This window comes from Chenopodium album, chromosome 20, assembly GCF_948465745.1.
Source record: "Chenopodium album chromosome 20, dcCheAlbu1.1, whole genome shotgun sequence".
In the NCBI taxonomy this organism is placed as follows: Eukaryota; Viridiplantae; Streptophyta; class Magnoliopsida; order Caryophyllales; family Amaranthaceae; genus Chenopodium; species Chenopodium album.
The window spans coordinates 37,758,269-37,778,972 of record NC_137853.1 but is presented as its reverse complement, the minus strand read 5'-3'; the positions used below and the strand labels follow the sequence as shown (position 1 = coordinate 37,778,972).

The 20,704-nt window shown below is 34.6% G+C and overlaps 1 protein-coding gene and 1 pseudogene across 2 annotated transcripts; both read right to left on the bottom strand.

The window, feature by feature from the left end:
- Positions 1-1,575: 1,575 nt before the first annotated feature.
- On the bottom strand, positions 1,576-9,060 carry LOC145597177 (protein MICRORCHIDIA 6-like). The gene is made up of 19 exons (XM_081653332.1): positions 8,730-9,060; positions 8,401-8,475; positions 8,256-8,290; positions 7,800-7,878; positions 7,608-7,697; positions 7,449-7,524; positions 6,850-6,928; positions 6,465-6,599; positions 5,180-5,278; positions 4,833-4,928; positions 4,623-4,760; positions 3,988-4,080; positions 3,557-3,608; positions 3,360-3,471; positions 2,831-3,042; positions 2,637-2,737; positions 2,185-2,264; positions 1,974-2,016; positions 1,576-1,665 (listed from the first exon to the last, which is right to left on the bottom strand). Exons 1-19 carry the CDS (start codon positions 9,058-9,060, stop codon positions 1,576-1,578), a joined length of 2,016 nt encoding a protein of 671 aa, XP_081509458.1.
- Positions 9,061-12,047: 2,987 nt separating this feature from the next.
- LOC145597176 (protein MICRORCHIDIA 6-like) lies at positions 12,048-19,187 on the bottom strand (annotated as a pseudogene). The gene is made up of 21 exons (XR_014103305.1): positions 19,181-19,187; positions 18,725-18,989; positions 18,495-18,569; positions 18,340-18,374; positions 18,026-18,104; positions 17,834-17,923; positions 17,684-17,759; positions 16,789-16,867; positions 16,083-16,217; positions 15,616-15,714; positions 15,423-15,521; positions 15,199-15,345; positions 14,899-14,991; positions 14,603-14,654; positions 14,401-14,512; positions 13,813-14,036; positions 13,630-13,736; positions 13,361-13,440; positions 13,233-13,275; positions 12,818-12,916; positions 12,048-12,316 (listed from the first exon to the last, which is right to left on the bottom strand). The product of XR_014103305.1 is annotated as a protein MICRORCHIDIA 6-like (transcript).
- Between the last annotated feature and the right edge of the window lie 1,517 nt (positions 19,188-20,704).

Below are 20,704 nucleotides of genomic sequence, written 5' to 3'. Positions count from 1 at the left end.
TTTTGTGTGGAAGTAAATGTTGATATAAGACGTATCATATGAAGATGTAGGAAAACTAGGTGACATGGAATCGTTGTTTCTAGTAGTAATAAAAATCGAAGATTTTAATGAGAAATTGAATACAAAGTACATATGGTAGTCAGTTATTGCTATCGCTTTAAATTTTTCTTATAATTGTTGTTCACGTGGATGGTGGAAAAGGGTTGTTACAATGCAAGCAGAATAACGTACCATGGTGTGACTAATGCCTACATGGCTACACCGTTCCCTTGTTGTGCCACGTATTTCTCAACCTGAGTTTGTGCTGTGTTTCAGACCGATCTAGCCTAACATCTTAGATACTTGGAACACTCGTATTATCATTCATTTTCGAATGTTTGTAACAATTCATTATATCCATCATATTCCTCTTCTACAAACTCTATCTGCACTTGTATTTAATTGTTTCAGTCTCGTTAGTTTTACTTGCACTATCTTTCATGGAATCATATAAACCATCAGAAATACTCCCCGTTTTAACTTTGCTTGCATATTAGTATATTCGTCTAATTTCTATATACATTTCACAACTTTCCTTACACAAACACAAGTGTTGTGAGTATCTAAGAACAAAAAGTATTCTTCAACTCTATATACTTTTTCAGTATAAATCATATGAATTCCGATACCTCATGGTTATATATCTATTAACTTAAAAACAAATTAGCCATTTCATATCATTATTAAATTTGGCTTTACAAATAAATAACAACATTTATTTTTACATAAGAGAGTGTATACATTATATTACATCCATCCAAATTTAGTTATCACATTACTAATTCAACTCGTGTGGTAAAGGCATAACCAATCCATTCCATACATATGAATTGGAGTATATAATTTCTTTCTATGTTTTCCACATTAGTTGTTCCATTTTCTCCTGCTAACACGACCAATTGTTGCATTTTCCATACCAGCTATACCACCAGCCAAAATACAGGAGATCTATATGTATTATGTTCTTTCTTTTTTTTTTTTTTAATCTCTGGTCAACCAATAACTCAATAAGCACAAAATACAGAGATTTTCTTAGTTCATATGGAAAGCCAAATTAATTAAGTGTCCAAAACCTTAAGCTTCTAAGAGTGAAAACACAAAAAGGCATGTGAACAACACTGTCAGACCACACTGTATGCTGTGACACAAAAATGACTACCCAGTCAGAAAAATGGGAAACCAGACCACATTGTATGCTGTGAACAACACATATAAGTAATATAACTACTCTGAACTGTACTTCTAGCTCCAACAACATGCATAAGCTAACCAGCATCGTTCGGATGTTACCTGCGAAGGGAATTTAAAACCTTTGTAAGCATAATGAACATGTTTAACTAGTGACAGTATTGAAGAAAAAAAAGGGTCAAAAAATTTACTGGTTTTGCAATTACCTGTGATGGGATTCACATAAGTGTTACTATTTAGGGTGATATTCTCTGTATTCTTATGTATAGGATTAAGATAAAAGACAGATTAGTCTTAGCGATTCAAAAACTAACAAAATAAAAGCACGGAATGTATACATACTTTCTGCTAGAGAGTAGTTCTAAGCTTTGGCAGTTCGCTCAACATCCTGCCATATCTGATTTTTTCTTCTTCAAGCTCCTTTTTAAGCAGTGAAACCTGCATGAATTAAGTAAATATTGTAACAAATAATGGTGTTATCAAAAATAATTTGTAAACACATACAATGACAACAATGTTCATATTCACTAAAGTTGTGGTAAACCCATGCACATGGGAAACAATACTAAAGCTACCTTAATAATAATCCTACTTATATCGAAGCAACTCTTTAGAAGTCCATTTAAACTGTTGCAGACAATGTCAAATGTCCGAAGATATTCTCCTCACGACTGTAGTTGACTCCATCTTCACGAATCAATGAGATACTGACATGGTAACACCATATTTTTAGTCATAGAACATACCTTCTGAATAAGTACTTTCTCTCTATTCGCAAAATCTAAGCATCTGAAAATGTAAACCAACCGGATCAGAAGAAAATATAGGGAATTACAACAGATTTAAGACTTCTAAAAGTGTGAAGAAGACAAGAAGAAACTCCTATTCATCTGAATTATGTAAACTACCTCCATGGTTTTATGATTTTATCAATATTTTGATTTCTAAACAACTTACTTTAACCGAAGTTCCTTATGCTCCTGTATCATCAACACAGCTTCCTGTTTTCTCTGCTCATTTGCTCCAAAGGTGCAAAGCTGCAATTCCTGCAAGAAAGGTGAGTTGGTCAGAAACATGGATAAGATAACCATACTATCAAAGTTAGCTACCCCCAATTCCCTTGTATCCTTTTCTTCCCATTTGTTTTAAGGTGCATATCAAACAGAGGATGACCACCTACTGACAAGAGTAATCGCTGTGAACAATCAAACACGGAAAAACACCAAGGAAAGATGAGATGAGAGTGCTTAGTGAGATTTCATAAGGAAAAGGGTAGCATTTCTGCTACATAGTACAATTGTTTACAGGTTCAGTTAAGATGATCACATAACTGAAAGATAAAAGCACAAAGCCTTATATTCTAGCCCGAGTAACTAATTAAATGAGTTTTGGCCATAATCTGACATAACCTGGACATTGGTGAAGTTCTCCATGTTAGTAGCCTCAGGTGTTAAGCTAATCTGTGTACTTTTAAGAGCAGACGAGATGGGATTTTTTGTCCCTGTAGAATCTGCGAGGCATGAACATGGGGAAAATGATATACATAGTACTAAACATGTTGGCATTAAAAACAAATCTGATCCAGCTGTCCAAAAGTATTTACCTCGGTGTTGGCCTTTTCTTTGAGATACAGATCCAACGAGTAAACCAAGACCAGGATCATCATCATTGGCTGAATCTGACATTGTACTATTATCCAATACTACAGGTTCGAACCTAGCACTTCTAGGAAGATCATATGGCGTTTGCAGTGATGACACAGGGGGTTTCTTACTGTGATTGACATGATATCCTATAAGTCCACAGTGATTATCCCTACAAATTATTCAACAACATGCATCAATGAGCAACTATTTGTCAACAGCTGCGCTATATAAGCAGACATAAGACATAGAGGCCTTAGATTTATCATGTCACACACCCGGCTATAAATCCCAGATGAATAGCAGAATAACAAAATTCAAGGGCAATTTCTGAAGCAAGATCAAAGAAACCCACACTAAAAGTCTGGAGACAAAAGTCTATGGGAAAATGCACAAGTACAAATAGTAAAAAGAAAGGAAACATAAGATATGATGCAATGCCACCGATATCATTACCACATAAACCGGGATAAACAACAAAATACCCACCAGTATTCCCATGCCATGCTCTTCAACCGTGTTTCAAGCCTTTGGAAGAGGGAAGTCCTTTCAAAGTCTTGTTTGTTATGAATAGGCTCAGCAAAGTTTGCTTCCAAGACCCCTAAAGAACATTTTAACAATCAAAATCCCATGCATTAAGCATTACGTATTACCATTTCACTAAGTATGTGCTCCAGAGAAAGTACCAACAACGCCTCTTCCTCTATTCTTGTTATAAGGGACAACCTCCCAAAATGGCTGCAAAGAAGAAATACAAATTAGATATGCATGTTATCATCAACTGACCAAAAACAAAAGCAAAAACAAAAAAAAAAAAGAAAAAAAGAGAAAGAAAAGAAAAAAAAAGAGGGATACACTTCTCTTTAACATAAACTTTCTTGTCAGTAGGGAGCACAATTCAATTTCGAGACAGGAAAATATTTCATTCACAGTAATTATAAAGGTAAGTTCTTCAGAACTAAAAGTTCATGAAGTATATGAATGCTTCACAGGGGTTTCTTACTTGCCACATCTTGAAACATGGTTGCAAATGCTCTTGCACATGATATTGGTGCATACACAAGAAGCCAAAAAAAAAAAAAAACAAAACACTTCTTAAAGGCGGTTTACAACTTACCAGTATAAGGCGGTTCTTATGGTAGACATTGAAACCATGTATATTGACATTATGAGCTTCATTCAGAAAGCCTATTGTTGTTAAAATATCGCCCTGTCCCTGTGAATTTCAGTCAGAATCATATTCAACTGTATTATTATCATGTGGTCATTGAGGTTTGCAACTGATAATGATAACAGTGTTGGAAGCTCAGATAATGAAAACAAAAAACAGTTCAACAGGAGGGACTTAAATACATATGTTTCTTTATACTACTTCAGGCATCATATTGAATACAGCCCATGATGTGACATGCTGCACATGCATGACCACTAGTATAGGTAGTTGCTTCTGGGAAGAGAAGCCCCACGACAACAGCTTTCCAAATGGGACATCTCAAAAACCGGTGTCAGGAAGAAAGTTAAGAGCAATTTATTTCTACGTGTTCACCAACACCAACATTACACCAATGCATAAGCTTTTACATAAAATCATCAGCATCAACCAAAGAAGCCATCAAATAATGCAGGAAATTTAAATGCAAGAAGTAACAAAAATCAATATGATAGAAGAAATTTTACTCCAATATCAGCTAGCAGTAAGAGAGCATGCTTACATATCAAGAATAATTGAAATAGAAAAGCAAATGAGTTTACCTCCCTATTATGAGGTCTGTACACGATGAATTCTGGGAATTCAAGATCGCGTGCTATACTATGATGCTCAACAACTTTTCCACGCAATATCATACTAAAATTTTGGGGGAGCTGCAAATACAATATGGACATGTATACCTGCAAAGAAGACTTTCAGTTGTAAGCATAATTTCTTCTGACTCATAAAATCCATATTATATTCAGACTGACCCGGAGAGAATAATGGTATTGGTTGGAAATGTGCTCTTCTGTTAGCAACGTTTTTGCATTTTTCCAAGCATTGTTTGAACCTTTCAGGCGGATATCCTATGATGAAAACAGTCAATTCATATTCCTCAAAAAATGATGCCCCCTCCACTTAAAATTGCTTGTTGGTAATGCTTTTCTTTCCTTAACTTTTGATGCAAATTACGTATAATTTAGCCATAGGCCACACCAAATGCAATATATAATCAAATCTTTGATCTTATGCATTAACCATAGATGACATGTGTTTAGAAATGGAGTGAGCAGAATAGTCCTAATCAAGAAATAAGATAAGGGAATAAAGAGTAAACCTCAGGGTCACTATTGAAATCCAATTCCAACTTCCCGTCATCAGCAAACCACAAATTATAGATGATGACTTTGGTACCATGAGATCCAATGTCATCAAACTGCCATCAACTCAATAACAAATGAAGTTTATAAGAGAGGCAGAGAACTAGATTGCTTGAGCAAGCTAAGTAAGAACATCCAACAATAGAAACAGCATTCTTGGTCTCTAAAACAGAAAAAAAGATAGAAAAAGCATTTAATCTCTTCCATCCCCTGTAATGTGATTAACCAATAGATGTGCATAAGCTTGCAGAAAAAAGCATTCTTGGTCCTCAAACATAAAATCCATGGTTATACTTAAAGTGGCTATCACGTAGTGGGTAAATTTTATGCTGCTGGTGTGACATGGTTCCATTTGACGTGGAGACGACATATGCAGTTCATTCATTATTCATTTAGGCCCTTAGATGTCATCCACAAGAAATAATTATTAGCAAAGAAAGCCATTGAGTTTCATCCAACTATTAAGGGATTGAGTACAAGATTGAAGACCAATTATAAAATGACAATAACAAACTCGATTTAACATGGATAAATTCCCCCAACCATATTATGAATTAACCACATTAGTATACCCTATCCACAATGTTACCATCAGTAACTCCCCTCGAAGTTCATGAGGTGTCTCCCACATAGATCACCATTATGGTGTATATCACTCTCACTTGTGTATAGCTCTTTTGAAGCACTGTTATGTAACAGTGCTAGCATATTGCATGTACTCTCTCATACCAATGACCATATCAACCCCTATATATAGGAGTTACCTTCAAAACATTAAGAAGTATATCAATGGAATAGAAAATTAACATAATTTGCCTTAATCCTTCCAACTGAGATAGCCTAGCACAATTACAGTCTTTTACTTTCCTATCTTGTAATATTTTTAAAAGCCAGCAAAAAATCTTAACAAACATTATAACTGACATATCTGACCAAAATATTAGATTTGCACCTAGCATTGAATATATATGGACAAAGTGACAAACAGAGCCTGATAAACACACAGCCTGTAGGCTGTACAAAATTTTTTACTAAAAGAAGGCCAGCAACATAAATTTATTTCAATTCATTTTAAAAAGCACCCAAAGAAAGGGTTCTTCTTGAGTTCGTCTAATTGGAAATACGCAATTCATGTGTTTCTCTTCCCTTAGATTACCTTCCCTCCTTACCCTTGAACCGCTTTTTAGAAACCAAACAAGCTACAAAAACAAAGAAGACATCACAGAACATGTATGAGCATACTTGCTTCAGAAGCTCTGCTTCAGTTGAATATGGAGACCACTGCAAAATGATGGAGATATTTGATTGAAAATTCTCTCCACCATCACGATACAGAGGTTTCCAGGCTGCAGTTGACAAAGTGTACTCATAATCAATCTGCAGAAATGACGTCCAGTGGCATTATTAGAGTAGCTATTAAAAAGAGCATAGCAATGTACACCATAACATATGCTCAATGTCAAAAAATTATGGACAATAATTACACTGTAATTCAGATATCTAGACAAGCTAGAATAGCATATAATGATATTAGTTCAGATGGTGGTTTTGACAAAGGTATTTTCACCAGGAGGATTCAGTAAAATCACATCATTCAGCAAGTATAACCAAGAAGACATATATTTACCATAGGTACTGCTATTCTGCCCATCCCTGTGCGAGACAATAGTGTATATGAAAGCAGACCAACGCTTTGAGTTAATATCCTGAATGAAAAACAAATACCAGGAATAAGCAACCTATGAATAAGCAATTGCACCCATAATGAATACCATAATATACTATAAAGTAGAGTATGTAGCTGTTTTCTTCAAACTCAAAGGTTCATCAATGGTAAATTTGTAGTGCTAAATTATAGTGGCTGAAGCAGATGTCTCTCTATTCTTACTTAATGTGAAGTAGCAAGCCAGGTCAAAGCATGGATCTGATCCTCCTAAATCCAACCTTAAGTGGGAACCTCATTTACTAGGTTATACTTAGATTTAATTGCATGGGTAAGGTACAAAACAGGTAGTTAGTTGATATAAAACTTATACAAAACAGATAAGAGTAGCTTAAAGGCACATAATATTCCGTGTCAGACATAAGAAATTAATATCAGCTATTAGTCTTTGGAAACAGATATTGACATATATACTTGCTCAATGAATCACATCAAGATTGTAACACAATAGTAACAATAGTGTAACAATTCTTAGCTATAAAGATTTAATGTTCAATACAGACCCACTGCCCACTTTTCGACTGAAGACTATAGCATCTGCTCCAAGTCTCATGGTGCTGGTCTTGAATCCATTTCCATCTGAAAGCCATATAAGTAATTCAGTAAACAGGAAGAGATTAAAATATTATAGAGCTTGATAATCTAAATTGAGTTTAGCATACATTGCCCAATGGTATTTTTGGACATCTTGTCTGAGAATCCAAAACTCATACATCGCCGAATTGCTTTTGGGTCCATACCACTTCCATCGTCTACAAGTATCAAGCTCAGAGGCATAAATATTCTCTTTCAGTAAATACTGTATAGTACGAAGCGTGACAGGGCGAGGGGGGAAAGCTGGGAAACCAACTTACCTTGGATGAGCAATGCTGGACTCCCATCTTTTGGATCGGAGATTTTATCTACCATTACAAAAGTGGCTCCATTTTGTATCTATTTGATTGAGCAAAGACCATGATATATCTCATGTCAAATATTTGAGGAAACAAACAATATGAGAATATAAAATTTGAGCTTCATAGCTGACTTATATTCACACTATAATGATTTCACATAAAGGACAAACAAATGTCAAAATCAGTTAAGTTCAACCACCATATATACAGGCACAGTCAGACTTCATACAAATGTTTGCCCATATAACTACAAAGTCTACAATGTTCCTTTAATAATAGTGCTTCACATTAATTCCTTAGCACTTCAGTGTTCAAAAACTTCCAAATAACTCATGAAATTTTACTTAAAACAGCAATGGGAACGAAATGCTAATATATCAGCAGTAGTGGCACTAAAATTGTCAGTTGAATCACCTCATCAATTGCATTGTCCAGAAGCTCCGCCACAGCTGCATGAAAAAATCCATAGCAGTAAGAGATAACAAAACAAATTCTAACACTGTTAATGGACGATAGGCAACCTTTAAGACAAGGGGGGAAAAAACCAAGCAGACATCACCTCCAAAAGCCCACTTGTGAGAAGTGGCATTAGAATGAAGGAACTTGGGGTGAACATGCATATGGATCTTGGTGTCTGCAAAAAAAAAAAAGATAAAAAGAAAAAAAAAAAGAAAAGTAATACAATGCAAAGCAAAAGTCATTAGACCTCATTGAATGTAAATACTGGTGAAAGCATAAAACAAGTGACAAGTATATAAATGACATTGCCGATATCTACTGCTGTGGCATACACCCAACTTCTCCTATCAGAGATATCTTAAGATATACAGTTCAATTTACAAAACTCTTAAGGCCTTAGCTTCAAGTATATAACTACAGATGACTAACTTGGAACCAAAGATGCTGAGGACTGTGAGGAGACACTGTCATAGCTTCCAGCTTTCCAGAATTGTCGACAGAGTGGTGCAGGACGCTGGAGTGCTTCCATTACATGTGTTTCCTGAGCCGGAGACTGCATTTGCTCCGGTAAGCAGGTGTTCCTTTGATCAGTAGTTATAGCATTACAGCTATTGTATTCAGATTTAGGAGCTGCTGTATGCTGGAATTCCATCCCTGGAGGGGCTAAACTGGATATGAGGGCATATGCTTCCTGATGACCAAAAGAACCAAATAACTCCTGACCAGATTCGACACGGTTTTTCTCAGAATCTACCCACATTGTTGTTTCTGCACATGTTAACAGGTTTTCTGAAGTTAAATTCATATCTAGGATAGAAGGCCACACAACAATTGTAACAATCACTTATGATAAGATTAGAGAGATACTACTCATCAAAACTAGAAACCATCAAAAACCTGCAATAAGCACAAAAATAAGCTTTAGAAGAATTGTTCCACTTTCAACATGAATACCTCCTCGGAAAATATCTTGTATGAGCCGATCTCATATTCTCATGATCATGTGGGTGACTTGTTACTTTTTCGGGGTAAGTTTTATTTTTTTAAAAAAACTAACTTCTCACAATAAATTAGTGTGACACGATCTCAATTAAGAATTACTCAATTTATTTCATTTTATTGCACTAAATAACCCAGAAGAAGCTGAAAGCTTAATCAACATATTTTGTATGTGACTTCTTGCACAAAGTACTTAAAAAGATATTCTAAGGCAAAATTCACATAAATGCACTTAGTCAAAATGTATTCCAAGTAAATTTCGTTAAAACTTGATAATAGAATCAATTTGAGTGAGAACAATGGGGGTAGATCACAATTCAATTTTGTTTCCACACATCCAGGTATAAACATATACCGAGCACACGAACTTGAGAATGTTCGTGGGTGTAATTTTATACTCGGGTGTAGAATGGACAACCTGCAATCTTTCCAAAACTCAAAAGTACAATACATATAATCAACTTCGGGTAAAATGAACATTTTACCGAGGATTAAAAGTCCGAAACACATTTTTTTTATGTTAACAAACAAATATCTACGATTCTTCAAAAAAATAAAAATCTGTAACATAAATTAAACTAATGGGGTTTTAAGTATTTACAATACACCCTGAAAAATGAAAAATTATAATCCGATATCTCAAAAAAAAAAAAAAAAAAAAAAAAAAAGCGTATTTCTGGGTGAAGATAGAATCAATTTAAGATTTAATTAGGTCAAAATTACAAAACCCAGAAATAAAAGGGGAAATTATATGACTGATTTTCCACCAAAATCACCCTATAATCCTATATCGTGGAAAAGAGAGAGTAATAAAAAAAAAAAGGGGATAAATAAATGTGGGTTGGTAACTTGGTATTAAAGTTGCAAAATCGTTACTTGTAATAAAAATAATGTTTTGATTTAGGAAAATTTGTTAGAAACAACCTTTTAAAGTGTTCACTTTATTAAAAACAACCTTTTAAATATTTTTTTACAAATTCAGACCACATTATATATTTTTTTTATCAAAGACAACCTAATGCTAGTTTTCGGCATTGACTCTATTTTTCCGATGTTGACAACGAGTGTATGAGGCATGTGACCTCATATATTGCTAATTACACCCCTTTCCCTTCAATTCACTCGTACTAAATCCCCTCCTCTCTCAAAGTAATTTGTCACTTTAAAGGGTTTTAATATGAGTTAATTGGAGGGGAAAGGGGTATAATTAGCAATGTATGAAGTCACGTGCCTCACACACTCGTGGTCAACATCAGAAAAATAGAGTCAACGCCGAAAACTAGCAATAGGTTGTCTTTGGTAAAAAAAATTTTTAATGTGGTCTGAAGTTGCAAAAAAAAATTTAAAAGGTTGTTTTTGATAAAATAGACACTTTAAAAGGTTGTTTTTGACAAATTTTCCTTTGATTTATTTTGGTTATAAACACTTTAACTTATCAATTTCAGCTAATTTTGACGAACATTTGGGTACGTAGCGAAACCCGGGTGCATTTATTTGCAATCGGGTTTCTCTATACCCCAGATTCTGGGTTTAAATTATTTGGTGTAACCTGGGAATATGTGCATATATCAGCCAAGTTATTTTAACAAATACAGCATGTTTGTCACAATTTTTCCTTCCATTTTTAAGATTATCATTAAAGTATCAGTTTATTACAGTATTTATTACTAGCTCGTTTATAGTAGTCCAAATTATAAAATCAAAATCGTACAAAAATGATTCAGTAAAATAAATGTGAAAAGAAATAATAGGTGATTATTTTTCCTCAAAACAAAAAAAATAAAATAAATAAATAAATGATTATTTGGGATAGTGAAAAGGGTGGAAGAATACCTGAAAAATGTAAGCTTTTTGGTTGCAAAAGTGCATGCACAGGAGATTTGTGGTGGATCCAACCAACTTCAAAGTTTCAACTTTTAGGGATGCACCAATATATGGGAGCAATAGAAAAAATGAAAAATGGACTACTTTTAACTTATTATTAAGGGTATGTGTATCACACTTATTAATTTGGAGTTTTTAACATCTTTATCTCCAATCATAAAAAATAAAAAAAAAGGAAATAAATTATATGAAGCTGAAGTGCGTATAAGTGTATAACAACTTAACGTTCTATAGAAATTTTAGGTTAGATGATACTAAAATATGTATCAACTACGCCTTAATATTTTGAAATAAATTTTTATTTCTATATGTATTACGCTCTTTATAAATTATCACCTTTGTAGTATATGTGTGTAATAATGAGGCACAAACAATTGCACTTGAAACTAATTACGTAGTACTATATACAGAGTATCAATTAAAAAGTATTTAATAAGCGAAATTATATGTGAAATAAACTGAAATTGTAAATCGAGAGGACTCAATAATTATTACGACGTACTTAAAAGTTTTAAGTGTTATATATCGAGAATGGTCACTTGGCAAGGATATTGTTGGAATATATCGATTTAATTAGATTCCAAGATAGTTTCATTAATTGAAACAGGGCCATTTATATGAGCTATTGAACTACATATTCAAAGTAGCTACTTTAAATATGTAGTTTCAAAAGACATTTGCCAAAAGCTGGCCACTTGAGCATTTAAGCTCAAAGCAGCTATTCCAAATTATGTGCCTTGTTTGATACTATAATGCTATATACTAATATACTTCACGCTAGCTTAATGCTCTACTTTTGCATTTCAATTTACTATTCCTCTTGCTCCCATAGTCCCATTAATCCTAAGAGACCACTACCACAAAAACAATCCAACGGCCTGGTTTCACGGCTTGTAGCTCCAGCATCACCCAGGCACTGATTCAGCTTTGTTTTGATAGTGATATCAGTTTGCCAGCTCAGTAGCAGCACCAGCCGAGAATTTTGATCAGAGCGCAGTGCCCTTTCCTTCAATGCACATGCTCTTGAAAGATCAAGGCCTCCCAGCAGCATCTTTTCACATATTACTTGGCACACAAAACAGTCAAAAAATGACCCATCCTGTTACTGCATCAGACTTTATCATGCTTTACACCTGTAGATTATGATCACCTTGGTAGTTCAGAAAAGGTCTTAAGGCTTGAAGTGCCTCACAGTGCCACAATAAAATACGTCTAATTGAAGATGGAAAATAGGGTAATACTATAGTAGCCTAACCGAATATAGATGGCTTAAGGCTATAGCAAATAGGCCAGCAAAGTAAAATGCAAATTTTGCCACTTTTAAACGAATTGGTGGAGAAAGTTCATTATTCATCTTAAACTTGTGAACTCTAACAATCAAATTTCTTCCCCTCTCTATTTACTGCTAATTAAAATGTTGTGCAAAGCATATGATGTCAAGTATTAAATCACCATCCAAGTCATATGATATCTAGTTTAGGCATTTACCATTTTACCTGCCAAGCCACACTCTGAATCATAATTTAGTTCACTGAAAATGGAGTAAACAAATTTTCCAAGATCCTTCAAAGATGGTTGAGACTATTTATGACAATAGACACAAACCATTAGGTAAAATGACAATGGTTACTTACATCCAATTCAGGTTTGACAGCCTCGAGCGATTGAAGTACAATTAGCATCCTCTCATATTCATGCCGTGCCAGTGTAAGCTCCTTACTGAGCAGTAATACCTGCATGAATCATGTAATGCACTCTAAGAGCTAGAAAATGAACTTGAAAACACCAATACACTCGTGAAAACAGAATCAAAATTTAATTCTTTTCATCTTCTTCTAGAATTTAATAGTTATGAAGTACAAATGATAAAATTTTAAGCCTTTCCATCTTCTACTTGAATTAATAGTTACATAGTACTAGTGACAATGCATAAATAGGTAACTTAGAAAAAAAAAAAAAAAAGAAGATTCACAAATAGCCAGCTTTCTTGCAATATTTTCCCGCCTTTCTAGAGAAAGAAAACTGATTTTAGTCTAGTTTACTCCGTACCTTGTTATTGAGCTCTTCCTCAGCCTTCTCGTATTCTAAGCATCTGAAAAATATAACTAAATTATAAGACCAATACAAAATGAACCTCAAACCAGAAATGGTTAAATAATTATTTTTGAAAATCTTACTTTGCGAGAAGTTTCTTATTTTCCTGCATCATTACCACTGCCCCTTTTTTATTCCTCAGGTTGGCAGCCAGAGAGGCAGGCTGTAAGAGAGGCATGAATTAGTATTGTAACTATATGGCTACCCATATTTAAATTTATAATCTCTCAGCCACAGAGCCAAAACTCGGCTTTGCTATGTGCCAGACCATCAGTATTTCTATTTACACCTGTGTTTGAACTCATAATCAAGAAAATAAAATATTAAAAAATAAAAAACAGAAACAAACAACCTGAACTTCCATAGAGCAACCAGCGTTGTTAATGTCAGATTTAGTTCTGACATGCACTCTCCCTTTGTCTGGAGCAAACAAAACATCTTCTTGTGTCCTCTTAATACCTGCAAAGACAACTGCAATAGGCATACACAGATTTGGCTGCAGAAGGGAAAATCTGAAAGAACTGCTATATATTACCACGCTGTTGGATGCTTTGATCACTTTGAAATACAGTTGCAGCAAGTAAATTAACCACAGGATCAGCCTGATAACTTGGTGCTTGACCAAAATTCAAACTTCTATTTGTTTCAAGAGGTTCATGTCTAGCATTACTTGGGCATGGATCAGATAAGTTAAGTGAAGATTCAGGTGCTCGAATTGGTTTTTTAATTTGATAGCCAATAAGTCCACAGTGAAAATCCCTACAATTCATTTCAAAATGTCCATTAAATAAAAGCAGTTCATTATAACAATAAATCTGATACCACAGTTACTACTCTGGTCTCTATTTTATGAAAAATTACAAACTTGACAATTTTTCTTCATTTGGTTTGAGATGAGATAGACCTCAAAAGTCATAAATAAGAAGATATAAGGGGGGAGGGGGACAAGATTGTCTAACAACTGTACCATCATCAAAACAAAGAAATCCCCCCCAACCAGTAAATCCAGACCCACTTAACAACATATGAGAGGAAGATCCAAATAGGATTAGACTTCAGCTATGGTACTACCAATACATACCAAATAAAACAAAATAAAATAAATCTACACATGTATACCTACCAATATTCCCACGCCATGTCCTTCAATCGAGCTTCGAGCTTTAGAAAGAGGGAAGTTCTCTCAAAGTCTTGCTTGTTATGAGTAGGCTCTATAAAGTTTGCTTCCAAGACCCCTGAAACATTTAATAATATATATACCTTCATGCATACACTCCAGAACTCACATATTTCTGCAGAAGAACAGTGTGAAGCAAATAACTCACCTACAACACCTCTTCCTCTACTCCTATCGTAGCTTACAACTTGCCAATATGGCTGCAAAGGAAAAGTTTAAATTCAAAGTTTTTTCAGCTTTATATTTTGCATTTTTCAGAAGAAAAAATTATATAAATATATTGTATTCTCCCAGTTTAATTTTTACTGGCTGACTGCACTATGAAAACCTGATTTCTGTGTGCGTGTGAGAGTTGTGTACGTGCACTAGTACAATCACTCATGCCTACACTTCTGTGATCCCACAGTGAAACTTGCTCCCTTAATGGAGATTAATGGTGTTTACCAGTATAAGACGGTTTTTATGGTAAACACAGAAGCCATGGATGTTGACATGAGGAGCTTCCTTGATAAACCCTATTGTTGCTAATACTTCAGCCTGCAAAGTTGGTTCAGAAATACATAGCAATAGAATAACAATATGTAGATGTATAACAGAACCATGTGCCACTGATATCAACAAAAACTATTCCAAAGTAGAAAATGTAGCTTTTGACTAATATTAATTAGCAAAAGAGTGATATGTGCAACCCTGTGCACAAATTTGGAATAAAGAACCAGGATAAGTTAATACACATGAAGATACCTCCTTAGAGCCCCCAGTGTGAGGCCTGTACAAGATGAACTCTGGATATTTGAGATCACTTGCTACACTGTGATGCTCCACAGCTTTTCCACGCAGTACAATAGTGAAACTCTGTGGAATCCTCAAGTATAAGATGGACAAGTATACCTGACAAGGGTCAGAATTGTAAGTCTGATATCTTGCTTGATTCGAGGAGACAAGGACCATGTCAAACAAAGACTTACTCGGAGGGAATAATGGTATCGGATGCCAATATGCTCTTCAATTATTGAGTTTTTCATTTTTATATTCTTACAATCGTCAGAACCTTGCAGGCAAATATCCTGCAATCAATAATTACAAGTAATGAGGAAAACTAATGAAACCCACTATTACCTCAGCAAATTGAGGGGAGAGGTTGAGAGGGTACGTATAAACCTGAGGATCACTGTCAAATTCAAACTCCAGAGTCTCGTCATCAGTAAACCATAAATTGAAAACAACAACTTTAGTTCCATGAGATCCAATGTCATCAAACTGCCGTAAAATCCAAGTACAAATGAAGCTTATTAGTACTCAAAAAGCACATATTAAGCAAAAACACTATCACAGTGGAAACCTAAACTTATGCTACATTTTCTTATATCGTGTAATTAACCGACAACTGTATATAAGCTAGGAGAGGCCAGTAGCCTTTGCAAGTCCATTAGATACTGGTAGCTAATATAAGAACGCTTCACTGTGTGCAGTCACACTAGTCAAAGCCAAAATCAAGAATTAGGTGGATCAAAATGGCTTGAGAATTAGGTGGATCAAAATGGCTTGAGATTGACTTTCATCAAGATAAGATGCATAGGGCAAGCGAGGTCAAGCACAACAACCTTGTAATGAGGTAAGAAAATAACCTGCTTCATAAGGTCCACCTCATTGCAATATGGTGACCACTGCAAGATGATGGACTTACTCGTCTGAAATTGCTCTCCATGGTAGCGAGGTAGAGGTATGAAGGTGTCAGTTAGCTCGTTGTACTCGTAATCAACCTAGAACAGCAACTCGTAGTCAAGGCCAGGACAGTAACTGACTAATAGAAGACGATCTTAGGGAAAAGAATGTGCACTAAACTTGGAACTTTAGACCAGAGATCATCAAGTAAGGCTAAAATGATGGCCTTTTCCAGCTCACTAAATTGACTCTCATTAATCACTTGTGTTTTAAAAGGATTACAGTAACTGAAAATATTCACCAAAACCCTATTTGACATCTGTCTCAAATGCATACAAATAATAGGCATGCAGAATTCCATTTTTGATGTTATTCCTCAGGGTTGACAAAAAAAAAAAATAAAAAATAAAAAAAATAATTGCAGCACCAGGCCACATACTAATTCTAGAGCTATAACATGATATAAGGTTATACTTAGACTAAGACAAGCCTTCCTTTTGATAATTATGTATATTTTGATAAAAAGAACTAGGCTTCAAGAGGATTACTATAAATTGTAATATATAAACTTTGCTGAAATGTACATACAAGAATTAAGTTAAAAATAAAAGAGTCAACTGAGCATAATAGGGAAATAAGTACAATCAAGAACAGTGTGCCAGTACTCACCATAGGTACTACTATCCTATCTAGGCCGTTCTGAGACAAGTATGTATAGGAAAGGAGACCAATGCTTTGAGTCATTGTCCTAATTATGAAAGAAACACCCATCTCAATCAGCATAATCCACAATACCGTTAGTACTCAGAAAATCAAGCAGCCCAATACCATAGAGAGAGAAAACTCAGATAAGTTTGCATCACATGAACCACATTATAAAATCAAGTACAGAATGCCCTTTGGAATTTTTATGAGATGGCATGAGATAACATTGCATGGTTTTGGATCATCGCTTCCTTTCCTCACAATAAAGGCGATTACCATCTTTTAGAAGTAAATATTAAATACTGTCAAGGAAGGGTGCAATACTAAACCCATCACACGGGAAAACTTGTCCATAATACCATATCCATCTCAAAGACTGTTTTCAAACCTATATCTTCTAGAAATAGTGCATCTAGCCATATTTCTGGTTCAGTAACATAAAGATAGTAGGCTACCTTCTAAGAAACAAGCTATATCTCACTCACAGGGGGGCAAAAAGAATAGAAGAAGCAGCAGGGGGAGGAGAAGAAAATTCATGAAAATATCAATTACAAGCACCATAAGCACAAAACGTCATCATTAACCTTGGTAGGGCCAAGTTATTGAGCAAAAAGATATGATTTACACCACGGTATGTCATTGAAAGTTTCAAGTAAGGAGTTGAGGCCAAACAGAAAAGTAGAAAACCAATTATCTGCATAGTTTTGGCATACCACTGAAATATATTATGAACCAATGCAATGACACACGTCACTACTTTGAGATATCCTAGCATGTAATATGAATTGTAAAGATTTAAGCAAATCAACTTTAGACATAATTGACTACAACTCAATGTAACACCCAAAGGCAAACACACCCGTTATTTACATGGCGACTGAAGACAATAACATCAGCTCCAAGTCTCATTGTGCTAGTCTTGAATCCATTTCCATCTAAAAAGCTATGAGTTAAATAAACCATTAAATAGAAAAAATTGAAATTCTACAAATTATTGAATTGAACATACATCTTCCAATTGCAGATTTAGATTTCTTGTCTGAAAATCCAAAACTCATGCAGCGTCGAATTGCCTCTGGACTCATTCCACCTCCATTATCTGCCAAATGATATCAGAGTTAGCAATACGTAGTTCCCCTTGACAATGATTAAAATGATCCGAAAAAGAAACGTATCTGCAATACTAATTGAATCAATATACCTTGAAAGAGCAAAGATGGACTCCCATCTCTTGGATTTGAAATTTTATCAATGATGACATAAGAGGCTCCATTTTGTATCTTTAAAATGAGAAAACACGAAATAAAAATACTCAAGTAAAAAACTTGATATTTCCCCAACAGCAATTCAAAGACAGAGAGAATAAAAAATTATTCATAAACTCGAATATCTTATAAGATGATTTAACTAGAATGTACTATTGAACATTCTTCAGCCTTAAAAAGGTATGCTTAAAGGAAAAATCATCTTTTCAACCAGGACAAAGGGTACAGTTTAAGCATCTGAAGAGATTACCTCATCAATTGCATTGTCGAGAAGTTCGGCAATAGCTGCATATACAGTTAGCTAATGAGTAAGAGATGCTTAGGTAGTACAAAGATGGCAAGCACTCCAACAGCTAAAAAATCTCACAATATAGTACAAACTGCAAGTCCACAAGCTGAAGATACCTCCAAAAGCCCACTTATGAGAAGTGGCATTTGAATGAAGGAACTTGGGATGAACATGCAAATAGTTATTGCTGTCTGCAAAATACAGCATAGATATGTTAGAGACCTTTAAGATAAGACATCTAACCTAAATGAGAGGAGAATTTGGTATTTCATTAATAGCTTCTCCAATGAGTGACATTACTAATAAACACAATTTATTCTAACAATATAAGCTAATAATGACTAACTTTGGTCCCTAGAAACAAACTCATCGTCATATTTTCCAGCTTTCCAGAACTGTCGGCAGAGGGGTGCTGGACATAAAGGTGGTTCAGAGAAACTGGTATTATCAACTAGAGGTTGGGCATCCAACCCTGGATGGACCAGATAAGGCATGTGAGATTCTTCATGTTGAATTGAAGGTTTATTGCCTTCTGATTCAGACTTCACATAAATCATACCACCTTCTCCCATTTTTTCACCGGTATATGTCAATGGACAATCTAAAGCTCACTGAACATCAAAAACACAGGCTACAAAATTAGCAAATGTTTAATCAGTATCTAAAAAGAAGACAATCATAATTAGAAAGCAACTAACAGAGAACATTCCCCCCCTCCTCCCCTATAATATCTCAAATTCAACTTTGGCTCCATCAACTTTATTAGAAAGCTAGAATCGCCCGCTCCACTTAGTACAAAGACCTTTCATTGTTCATGCGGTGGCATCTAAAGGCGCTTAACAATATTCAACTTAATATCAATGTATAGGAGCTCAATATAACTAACAGAGAAGATGCATGACAGTAAGTCATCTATAATAATATTCCACAATGTACTCCACATCACATAGGTCTCATGTTTTCATAGATAGTATCACATCTTGGTTCAGTTTCCATAACATATTCACTTGGGATGAATGATAAATTAAGGGACACCACTATTACAAAGGATTATTTACAAATATTCATAAAATTCTTTCAAATGCTAAATCATCACAAGTTGGGTCAGCATGATGCAACTATTCTCTTATTAGAGTAGCAATAATACTAATAGCTTACTCTTTCCGTCCCTTAAAAATTGCCTCATGTGAAATGTTACTTTTTAAATTAATGGGACGTCTGATGACTAAACACAGGCAATCTTAGAGGGTCGGAGGGAATACTATACAACAAACCCCCCCAAAAAAAAAAGTTGCTAATTGCAAAGATTACAAACAAAAAGCCACAACCATGCAAACTATAGATTGTAATCTTGTACAATTTAGATTTAAGATTTTCAGAGTTTCACCTGCATACAAATGTGAGCCAATGTCCAAAAACCTGCACATTACAAAACCCAACAAATTGATCACAAAATTAGCAAAGCATTAAAAAAACCAAACCCCAACTGAAGGTAAAATTAACAGCCAAACCATCAACAACTTAATCATCAACAATGCAACCAAACCATCAACAAACCAATATCATCATCAACTTAATCATCCTGAATTTGCATGTTTGATGAAAGAAAAAGTAGAGAGAGAAATGAATCCTCTTAATGAATTACAACACAAAAACCAAAAAAAAAACCTCCTTTTTGATCCAAATTGCAAAATTAAGGCTTTAGAAAATTGTGGGGCCCTTGGCTCCATAACAATGGAGGAGTAACAGTAAATTACCCAATTACCCTTCTCCTTTGTCACGTGATACATGTCTATATATGGAAAGAGGGTCACGTGATACCCAAGATGATCCGGTTTTTCTGTTTTCATGAAATGGAAAAAATGAAGAATTCGATCTTGTGGAGTTAATGGGTTTTATTAATGAATAGTAGTAGGAGTAGCTAAGTAGGACATGAATGAAGAATTTGGTCGTGTTTGTCTTGCTAATTTGGTCGTAGTATATCATACAAAGTATAGTTTATTACACCAACTTTATTACAGTATTAATGGTTAACATTTAATAGTGGTAGTTGTTTAATTACTACGAAGTATTAAACCGCAATTTCTAATTATAGGTTTGAGAAAGGTGAAGAGAGGAAAGAATTTGAAATTCTGATTTTTTTTTTTTTCCTTCGTTTTGTACAAGTATTATTTGCAATGATTTGACATAAAATTTGAGTAAAAAGTGTTTAAATAGTACAAGTAATATGAAACGAAGGAAACATTTTTTTACATATATGTTAATTTCTCTGTATTTGTTATAATAGGTACTTGGAGTACTCTAGGACTACCTTTTACAAAATTAT

Coding starts and splice junctions, on each gene's coding strand:
- LOC145597177 (XM_081653332.1), bottom strand. CDS start 9,060: ATGTGGGTAGATTCTGAGAAAAACCGTGTCGAATCTGGTCAGGAGTTA. Junction 5,279..6,464: donor AAGCAGAGCTTCTGAAGCAA/GTATGCTCATAC, acceptor AGTTGATGGCAG/TTTGATGACATTGGATCTCA. Junction 2,265..2,636: donor AGAACTTCACCAATGTCCAG/GTTATGTCAGAT, acceptor CAGGAATTGCAG/CTTTGCACCTTTGGAGCAAA.